Consider the following 9456-nt stretch of genomic DNA (forward strand, 5'->3'; position numbering starts at 1 on the left):
AAATTCCTGAAATGCAATCTAATTTTTTCCAAAACAAAATCTCAATTCTGAAATTCTTCCTTTTAAATTTCGAGGCTAATATTATATCCAAATAGTATCGTTTATAAAATCTACATATTACAATTTTCATTTGCACACGGTAGAGAGTGCAAATCTAATTTTCGAATGTTTAGATTCTGTAATCCTAAAAATAGCATAAACCACACTCTGGATATCTAGATAATCTAAATATTAATGTTAATATATAGACCAGATCATACAACAAAAAAAAAGGCCTAACAATGGAAGAAACGTTTGTATGATTCAGATTCTATCTAGTTACACCAGCTCACATGTTTATTCCTTTAGAACAAATAATTGAATAGAACAGCAAGAAGCGAGAGCGAAATCTGACAAGGAAACTAATTGTTTCTGTCTTGAAAGAACAAGAATCTACTCCAGATAAGAACACGGTTTTAGAAACCAGAACAAATCTGTTGTAGTCCCTCCAGAGTCACCAGCAATAAGCACATTGCTGCAACCTTCTTGAAGAACTATCCTTTCCTGATCAAGCGTAACCAAGAATCATTAGGATCAAAAATATCCGATCACATTCTCGATCACGTTCTACTAATTTCAGAGAGTGTAATCGCTCACCGGCTTGCTGTTGAGAGGGGATCGTCCGTTAGCAATAGCCTTTGCATTCTTTACGCCGCGAGGGGAAGGGAAACGCTGTGGTGTCGGAGGATTTGCTCTAACCTCCTTCGGAAATGTTGATTTCTCTATCACAATCTTCAGTTTGCTGCAGAATTTTTTATGATGATGAGGAGAAAAATGATGAGGAAAAGAAAATTAGAGTTTCGGTGTGTGATTACTTTGGGATCAGAAGCTTGCTATCTTGTTGAGAGCTTTCAGCTACATTGTTGACCTCCTTCTCGGCCTCTTCTCCGACGAGAGTTTTAGTTCCGACCGCCATTCTCTTGAGCTCGTGGTAGAACTCGGAGATTTGGCTCAATAGGTCCTTCCCGGAGAACAAATTCCTGGCCGACATCGTGCTCTTCAGACGAGGTGGTAGCTTCTCTGGCTTCTGTTCCTCCCTCTCCTCTTCTACCTTTTTCCCGGCGCTCGACTTGATCATCTCTTTCGCTGCGTTCCGCGTCTTTGTCGGGCGGGGGAGACGAGAGGGCGTTGATTGGTTCGGGTCTTGGTTCTCAAGATCCTCTTTGAAAGCCTTCGAGGCCTTTGGCTTGAGTGGAGACGTTGGGAGGAGCGGAGCAGCAACGAGACCTCCTCTTCTCTTCAGCTTGTTCTCGTCTCTAAATCGCCGCAATCAAGAACGAAAATTAGCCCCTTTCAGCTTCCATCAAAAGGCGTAACTTTTTGGTTAGACAATGCAAATCCGATACCTGCGATTGCTGTTTCTTTCACCGAAAGGCAATCTCTCTGAGCTCGATCTCATCATCTTCGCCTGCTTGCCCACCCAATCCACCACAATTGAACAATCAAATCGATAAAAAAAAAAGGATCATTAGAAGGAATAAAAGAATTTCAGCATGTTTTCCTTCGAACCTTAGGGCTAGCCATGGCCGAAAGCTTGAAATCTTCGGCGGCCTTAGGGTGCTTGCAGTCTGGAACCCAAGAAAGCGAGGCATAAAAACGGAAATTCTCGAGCGAAAGACAATAAAAAGGAAAAACCTTTGTCGGAGCAATGACCTGGCCGGCAGAACCAGGCGTCGTCGTCGACGGGAACGCTGTCGGGGGCGTTGAGGTCGAGCCACATAGGGGCGTTGATGTTCTCGTAAGCCTCGTCCCGGACGTACCTCGACTCAACCCTCTTCCAGTCAATTATGGCCGGCTCCATGGCTCGCGCTTCGCTGGAGGAAAGCGGCGCCGGAGATGGAAACCTAGAGGAAGCAGAGAGTAGTGAAGGGGAAGGAGGACGTCGGGATTCGTTGGAGAGGTTGGAACGTTACGCTTCTTGTGCTAATTTTCCGACCGTTGGTGGGATCGTGGATCCCCGAGTGGGTCCACCTCTAGAAAAAGAAAAAGAAAAAAAAATTGCTATACAAAATTACATTTTGCTCCTTCAAGTTGCAAAGGCGGGTCCCGCCGCCCAGCGGCCCCCTCACCCCTGCCCCACGAGTATGAGAGGGAGTAAATCACGGTGAATACGGGCCCGGCGATGACATGGCGGTCGAAGATGTTTAGCACGGACAGATATTGATGTTATCGCAATTACTGCCGCAGACCTTCGACCTCCCGACCCATGTTGTAAGAATACCATGTCATAACCGGTTGATCCCGTCCGTGGGGGCACATTTTGCTCCTTCAAGTTTCAGCGGTGGGATGACTCGGCGGCGGCGGCGGCGGCGACCTGCCTCCTACCTCCAGCGGCCGCCTGCCTTTTGCCGATTCACTCGCGTTGCAAGAGACAGAGTCGATCTGCTTCCATTATTGTCATATAAAACACTAATTAATTACAATTCCATCGAGTGATCATTGCAAACTGCCCACTCCATTACGGTCATGTAGCTGTTGAAGTCGAAGTCATGCATGTACGTGAGCTCGGCTCCTCCTTCCACCCCGAACTCCCCAGCAAATGGGAGGACGCTCGAGAAACATGAGCTCGGGCTGCCATCACCGACGCCTGCGTCGTCGGGAGCTGCATTCACGCCCGGGGAGTGCTTCCTTATCTGCTCCTCTGCTTCCGCAAGCCTCTGTTTCAGTTTCAGCACCTGCAAATATATGATCAATCGCAGCTCAGCCATGTTTGCGCAAGCATGCACTACCTGAAACTGACCTCGTTTTCCAGGTGGTATTTCTCGACGACGGCGGCGTCGTGGGCGGCCTTCAATTTGGCGTAGTCCTCCACCATCTGCTTGCTCTTGTGCCGCGCCCGCCGGTTCTGGAACCACACCGCCACCTGCTTGGAGTCCAGCCCGACCTTGGCGGCCAGCCGGTCCTTCCTCCCCGTCTCTAATCTCCTCTCCTCCGCGAAACTCCTCTCCAAGAACTCCACCTGTTCCTCGCTCAGCCTCCTCTTATTTCCGCTGCCGTCACCGTCACCTTCGTTCGCCTTCCTCCTCCTCCGGCGAAACCGGGTCCTCTCGCTTACTGTCGCTGAAAAGTAGTTAACGAATTCTAATTGCTATTCTATTCACATGAATAACTGCACAAGAAGATGAATTGCCAAGCCAACCTCGAAGAGGCAACTGGTAACCGACTGAGGAGGAGAAGAGCACTTGTTCTTCCACAGTGGTCATGCTCGCTTCACTCATCTTCTTCTGTAGTTTGCTAAATGCTACTGTGTCGAACTCGACAGGCTTATTTATAGGTGGTAGTTGAACACCAAGACCCTTCTAGGAAGGCTGGAACATGCATTTGTCAATCAATCACATCCAATGGAAGCTGGATTGCTTAGTTTGTTATCATCAAGTCGAGTGGATGAGCTAGTCATTCACGTGATTTTATATATTTTATCTCATTTGTCGACGCCAAGATCAGAAAGAATGCCATGCTCGATCGCTCGGAAACATTACAATTTGTTGGCACTTAAGGACAGTCTTAGACTCCTTTGCAACGTTCTTCTTCTTTTCAATGCAAATCGTGAGCCATCGTCTTTCTCCCCTTTTGCTGCGAGCCGGGTTAATTCGATCCTACCTGTATAGGTACTGTCCCAACCTTTCACATTAGGATGGTGGGATCCACACTTAAGTAGTGGATCCCACCACATCATTTGAGAAGTTGGGACAGTGCCTGTACAAGCAGGATGAAATTTATCCTGCGAGCCATGGGCTAACATCTCTCCTCTGTATATAAACAAACAGGGACTAATACTCTTTAATGGCAATGCATTGAAAGTGTTCGCTATAATTATTGCTGATCCTGTGATAAAAGTTCATCCCTAAGGGTTGGAAGTCAAAGTTTGGACGGTCAATGTCCCTGTATCGTGGGTCGATTGGGCAACTCATTCGTTCGTCCGGGATGAAGGATAGCTAAGTCAATATCAACCCGATGTCACCATAGCTCGATAACGTACCGAGCTTCCAGCGCTCAGACAACCATGTGCTGGCGAGGCACACGCCGAGCGACCAGCTCGCTCGGATTTAAGTCGAACCTCAGAATCGGCGAAACGGGAGCACAACCGAACAGTCACTCAGATATATCTCAGCACAACAGCAGAGTTCGGACAGTGGGATGCTGGCCGAGCGGCCACTCCATTCGACCTAAGGATCTGACACCCGGACGGCTGAGGGCTGGACGAGCGACCATCCCGCTTGATCCACTGACATACAAAAGGAGAATCAACCTATATCTTTGTGAGAACTCGTGTCATCGACAGACGACATGGTTGACGGCATGGTTAGACAGAGGATCGTACGATGAAAATTTTTACTGTCATGTTAAAGATATGTTCGGATCATTAAGATAGTATCAGAAACACTTTCCTGATATATTTTTTCAAGGAATGCTTTGAAAAACATGTACATCTCGAAAAACATGCATATCTCGAAAAACATACCTGTGCACTCCCGATAGCCCTATATAAGGAGCACCAAGCTTCAACAGAGATATGCTAAAATTATTGTAACTACTGTTATTCTGTTTCTTTCAATTCGCTTCTTTTTCCGTTTCCATCTCATCGATGACTGATTTGAGCACGGAGGATCATCGTCAGAAAACTCCTCCCTAATTCGACACTGACGCTATTGTGGTCACAAATCTTCCCGACTCAGAATCCGTTAACAATCAACAGAAATATCACGTCTCTCAATATTTATCGCTTCGATTCTCGGACACGATTAGTTACTTTACTCTTTTCCTTTGTACCTCACTTCCTCGTGGTTAATGGGGCGGTGATCTATTACACGTGCAAAATTGGCGTATTTGGATTAAACTTCCAAGATCTAAAGCTGGGAAAAACCTTGTCTTTATATGCCAAGAACGGACATAATCTTATAGGAGAGGATAAGCATTAGCCACTTGAATGAAGCCTTCCCTGCGCACGCTTGCTGATGCCTCAGTTTCATCTTTGCACTCAGGTTTGCATGCTACACTTGCTCTAGTAGCTTGATTTGACCTGCCTGCCCAGCCTGGTTAATTGATTTGACCTTCCTGATGCTGTAGAAGCTTTTCTTTAATCTCGCAATAATTAATGGTGTAGAGCCGTCTCCCATTTGATCAGTCACTTCGTCTCTGCATCTGATTCAAAGGTCTGTGTAAGATAACATCGAATGTTCAGCGTGCAAACAACATGGAAACTTGGGAGGGTCCCTTGGCCTTGAGGGGTTGTACCTGGCTTGCCTCTCTGAGGTAGTTCCTATCCTCAGACCACATCTCTGCCACTCCCTTCTTGTTTTCCTATTCCCTCATCTCCCTTCCTGTTGCAATACAAGCAAATCTTATCTCCTCTCTGTCACTACGGAGGATAAGTCATCACTTTAGCTGGAAGGAGGATTAGCATGACCAAGAGTAGTATTGTGGGCTCCTAGAAATGGAGCTATCCACGTTGTATCTTCTTCCAACTTTAGGCCATTGCTGTCATCTTTCAGGGGATGTGCCTTCACGATGTGACGTGCACGCGCGACCTACTTGGATATCCAGAATCCGGTGCCTTCATAAAAGGGTTAAGTCCATAGCAATGGACAAACAAACACTAATGAGATTGGCTCCATAGGACTCAGTGAAGCACAAGTTGTGCATGTGCATTTGGTTTACCTATGAAGTTTGTTGATCAACTTGAAAGGGTCCGAAATAGATGTTTCTATGCTTTGTCTTGTATGCTCACATGCCTAACTATGGCTAAATCCATAACCAAATTTTGTGCCATCTTCACTTCCTAGTCTTCTTAGGCATGTCCACGCAAGCAGTTAATTCAAAATCTGTAATCTTCACATGAAAAATCTTCACATAATACATTCAGATGGAAATCATTAAGTCATTGGCACAACTCGGCTACTGAAGACCAAGACAATGAATGGGGGCAGCAGAATCACATACTGAGAATATCTAGACAACAATGAACGGATACTGAACTTGGAAAACAAATGCACAAAGCAAGCAAAGATCTAACATGTGGTGTTTCACTCTGGTGTCGCGCCTCCGATTCCCAAAGTGAGCTGAATGTCATCTGGTCCAACGTCGTGAATTTTCTCGCCCTCCCATGGTTTCACCCACATGTTCTCAAATTCAAACTCCACGCCATCTCGTCCCCTCTCTGACATCCCTCCGGATGAGCTTGCTGCAGTCCCCTCCATCACAGCAAAGGGCTTAACAAGGTTGAAAGTCGGGGAACCAGGGGCTGCTGTCTGGGAGCTGACCCCCTGGCCAGAGTCAATCGTGGATGCATCGGACTCGTCGCATTCAGGTATTGTGGTTGGTTGCACCGGTTGGTGGTCTCTATTGGGGCTAGAAGGAGCAGAAATAGCATAAAGAGAATGGCAGAATGCATTGTCTAGGTTCGGAATCTTGGGTGGGCGGGAGGCAGTAGGGGATGATATTGGCGGGGTCACTGGGGCACTATTAGACATGCGAAACGGGGGAAGGGAGGTAAGATTTTGGAGAAACGGGAGGAGATACGAGGGATTGACACTGGGGTTGTAGACATTATCATGGCGGCTGGGGCTTGGGAAAGACGATGTCGATGGGCTTGCATGGTAGGAAGGAGCAGGACTTGGGAAAGATGAGGAGAGAGGGCTCAACAGAGGGGACGAGGAGCTTGGACTTATGCCAGAAGATGGAGCAGCAAGTAATGATTGTGGAGGTGCTGGTGGTAGCTTGCAACCCTGCCGACAGATCAATCATCAGTTAGCATCTGTATATTACAAGCTTAAGGAAGTAAAATTTGAGAAAAAAACATCAATGTTTAGATGTTATTTAACGATAAATTACATCAACTATGATTAAGTGAAGGTAATGTTTGCCTCCGTCTCTCTGTTCTCAACTAAATCAACAATAAATTGGGTAGTATCTTCCAACTATTGCATTTACACACAAGGACGAAGGTGCTGTCTTCTGTGTTACGACCTAGCAAATGCCCGGCATATGGAGTCAACAATCTCTGAATTTTTTATCTTTCTTTGTATAGAGAACTGTATAAAATTCTATAAACAATCCTTATAAATCATTTCGGATAATTATATGGTGTTGCAATCACAAAGTTTTTATAGTGTCAAAGCCAAGTTCTCCATCCTTCTGCTCGCATGATGCATAGTTGCTAGAACATTTAGAGTCGTTGCATTGACTCCCTTTCACATCCATCCATACAAATCAGCTTACTTCCTTCAACTGGTGAACTCGTCGTTGTTTTGCATCATCCATCTTCTCCGACCCTCACAACTAACTCCAAAACCAAATCATACAATCTACTGCTGCCACTCGTGAACTATTGCAAAAACCACTTCATCCCATAAGGCCGTGATACAACCATACTACTTTATGCGAAAATCTTAAACTTTTGTAATACGGATATACACAAGGAACCTGTTGTCCTTAGGGTCAAATAGATCATCCGATCTAACATTAGACACCTAGATGGTAATCCAAAATTTCTATGTCAATTGTATTATTTATGGCACAAACAATGTTTCCTATCTTTTAGCATTTGCAGTTTCTTTATTTCTATTGCATAAATAAAAGATCAATAGAAGCAAAAAAAACAACCTAGATATTAAGCAAAGTATGAAAATGGACTAAGAAGTTAATGAAAAGAATGCAAGTTTTATGACAGTTAGGATGAGATGGAGATTCTCAGAATATAAATCTATTGAAAAATTATATGCAAAGACATAACTGATCCAAAAGAACACCCCGAGTCTAAGTTGACAGCCACGAAAGGCCAACTAAGTAGCGCCTTTATGAATTGAAATAAAGCAAAAAATGCAAAGAGGGAGGGAATTAATCAAAATGACGAAATCATGAAGCAAATACATCATATATCGACTGCAGTACATAGAGAGGGACAGCCTACTAGTGTTACTTGTTGTTTTCAATTGCCTTAACATGGGTATTTTTTTTTCATAGATTCATGACATGAAGAACTATTAAGCCAAAGGATTAACGTCTAGGGTCATCAGCACTGCTGTACAAGTGCAAATTTGGCAGCTGGAAATTTGGCGTGCAAGAAATGACACAAAGCAGCACGGTACTAAAGTTTCACTTTTAGTGTGGTTGTCCACAATTGACTCTAGCGATGTGGAGTTGCGGAAAGATCATATAAAATTTTCAATGAATGAGTGTGCAGGGTGAAGCAATTGGTGTTTGATTTCTAAACTACTGGCTGTTTTCCCCTGTTTAACCCCTTCAAGCAACTGCTATGCAATCTACTTCTTTCGGAGGATCCTCCAGTTGAATCACATAGCAGCTGGTGACAGTATAACAGGAAAAACAATTTACCAAAAGGTGCGAGGAACGATGCATCAAAACGTTGATAAGTGATCGGAACCACTAGAAACCCAAAGATCTATTTCATTGCATATGAGCTCTACCGTTAGAAATCACAACATTGAATCTCCAAACCAGAACAGAGCACCTCCCGAAAGATGAAATTGGAGAGGAAAAGAGAGAGAGAGGGAGACGATACCTTTCGGTAAGTGGTGCCGTCCTCCTCGACGATCCACCCGGTCTCACGGCACAAGGCCTTGAGGACCTCGTTGTTGTCGCAGTGCTTGGGAAGCTTGTAGTTACCCATCGCCCGCAGCCCGGAGAAGATCTTGGCCGCGATCGCCCGCCGTCGCCGCTCCCGCCGCTTGTTGTTCTCCCTCTCCTTCCACGTCGGCTGCCGCCCTCCTTCCGCCGTCATCCCTCAGCACAGATCCACCCTAAAAAAAACAAAAAAACTCCTACCTTTTCTTCTCCTTGTCCGCCTCTCTGCTCAAATCCTCCCTCTTTCCTCGCAAACGAGAGAGATCGAAGACGGGAAAGACGCCAAATTTCTCTCACACTGTTAATACCTCTCTCTCTCAGATCTCGCACGAGGCCAGGCCAGCAACGCAATTATTTATTTTATTTATTTATTTTATTTATATGATTTTTATTTATATATTGCAAGTTGCTACTTTGAAAATTACGTTTTTTTTTTATTTTTAAAAAAGGAAAAAAAAAATCGCAAGCAAGTGAGTAGAGTTCCACGTGTGCCAAAGAAGCGTTCCGTGTCCTCTCTCACTATAATTATTGTGAATTCTTATTTTTTCTAAAAATATAAATTAGTGATGGAAAATGAAGCCAAATTTTTTTTGATCAGGTTCAAGTACTGAGTCGATGATCACTGGTGATATGATATTTTTGTTGACTGAATGACGTAGACCTTCGGCAAGAACTTGCAAGCACAAAATCGAGCCGGGAAGGGGTTCTCGGTGACAGCCCTCCGACGCTCGAGTCAGTCTCTGACAACAAGAAATTGAAGTAGAATGACGAGAACTGTAGCTACAGTGATGAATCGCGCCTACCTCCGTCGAAGTCTGAGGGTCCTTTGATAGA

General features: G+C 44.9%; 3 protein-coding genes across 5 annotated transcripts; all 3 read right to left on the reverse strand.

Annotated features, from left to right (window-relative positions):
* Positions 1-282: 282 nt before the first annotated feature.
* On the reverse strand, positions 283-1987 carry LOC122053238. 2 transcript variants are annotated; one of them, XM_042615190.1, is made up of 6 exons: positions 1675-1987; positions 1549-1607; positions 1386-1447; positions 855-1295; positions 637-781; positions 283-543 (listed from the first exon to the last, which is right to left on the reverse strand). In XM_042615190.1, exons 1-6 carry the CDS (start codon positions 1838-1840, stop codon positions 433-435), a joined length of 984 nt encoding a protein of 327 aa, XP_042471124.1. In that variant the 5' UTR covers positions 1841-1987; the 3' UTR covers positions 283-432. The 2 variants fall into 2 exon arrangements, with proteins under 2 accessions (XP_042471124.1, XP_042471125.1); XM_042615191.1 differs by having other exon boundaries at positions 1693-1984.
* Positions 1988-2327: 340 nt separating this feature from the next.
* On the reverse strand, positions 2328-3335 carry LOC122053239 (homeobox-leucine zipper protein HOX12-like). 2 transcript variants are annotated; one of them, XM_042615193.1, is made up of 3 exons: positions 3179-3335; positions 2780-3093; positions 2328-2714 (listed from the first exon to the last, which is right to left on the reverse strand). In XM_042615193.1, the coding sequence occupies exons 1-3, from the start codon at positions 3255-3257 to the stop codon at positions 2457-2459; spliced, it is 651 nt and encodes a 216-aa protein (XP_042471127.1). In that variant the 5' UTR covers positions 3258-3335; the 3' UTR covers positions 2328-2456. The 2 variants fall into 2 exon arrangements, with proteins under 2 accessions (XP_042471127.1, XP_042471126.1); XM_042615192.1 differs by having other exon boundaries at positions 2780-3099.
* A 2540-nt stretch (positions 3336-5875) lies between these two features.
* On the reverse strand, positions 5876-8942 carry LOC122053240 (protein BZR1 homolog 1-like). The gene is made up of 2 exons (XM_042615194.1): positions 8561-8942; positions 5876-6764 (listed from the first exon to the last, which is right to left on the reverse strand). Exons 1-2 carry the CDS (start codon positions 8777-8779, stop codon positions 6063-6065), a joined length of 921 nt encoding a protein of 306 aa, XP_042471128.1. The 5' UTR covers positions 8780-8942; the 3' UTR covers positions 5876-6062.
* Between the last annotated feature and the right edge of the window lie 514 nt (positions 8943-9456).

This window comes from Zingiber officinale, chromosome 3A, assembly GCF_018446385.1.
Source record: "Zingiber officinale cultivar Zhangliang chromosome 3A, Zo_v1.1, whole genome shotgun sequence".
Classification (NCBI taxonomy): domain Eukaryota; kingdom Viridiplantae; phylum Streptophyta; class Magnoliopsida; order Zingiberales; family Zingiberaceae; genus Zingiber; species Zingiber officinale.

What these genes read in the sequence shown, in the direction of transcription:
- LOC122053238 (XM_042615190.1), bottom strand. Translation starts at nt 1,840, where the DNA reads ATGGAGCCGGCCATAATTGACTGGAAGAGGGTTGAGTCGAGGTACGTC. An exon ending in AGCAAGCTTCTGATCCCAAA is followed by an intron (nt 782 to 854) that starts GTAATCACACAC and finishes AAAATTCTGCAG; the next exon opens with CAAACTGAAGATTGTGATAG. An exon ending in CCCCTCTCAACAGCAAGCCG is followed by an intron (nt 544 to 636) that starts GTGAGCGATTAC and finishes ACGCTTGATCAG; the next exon opens with GAAAGGATAGTTCTTCAAGA.
- LOC122053239 (XM_042615192.1), bottom strand. Translation starts at nt 3,257, where the DNA reads ATGAGTGAAGCGAGCATGACCACTGTGGAAGAACAAGTGCTCTTCTCC. An exon ending in TTACCAGTTGCCTCTTCGAG is followed by an intron (nt 3,100 to 3,178) that starts GTTGGCTTGGCA and finishes ACTACTTTTCAG; the next exon opens with CGACAGTAAGCGAGAGGACC. An exon ending in AATACCACCTGGAAAACGAG is followed by an intron (nt 2,715 to 2,779) that starts GTCAGTTTCAGG and finishes ATATATTTGCAG; the next exon opens with GTGCTGAAACTGAAACAGAG.
- LOC122053240 (XM_042615194.1), bottom strand. Translation starts at nt 8,779, where the DNA reads ATGACGGCGGAAGGAGGGCGGCAGCCGACGTGGAAGGAGAGGGAGAAC. An exon ending in ACGGCACCACTTACCGAAAG is followed by an intron (nt 6,765 to 8,560) that starts GTATCGTCTCCC and finishes ATCTGTCGGCAG; the next exon opens with GGTTGCAAGCTACCACCAGC.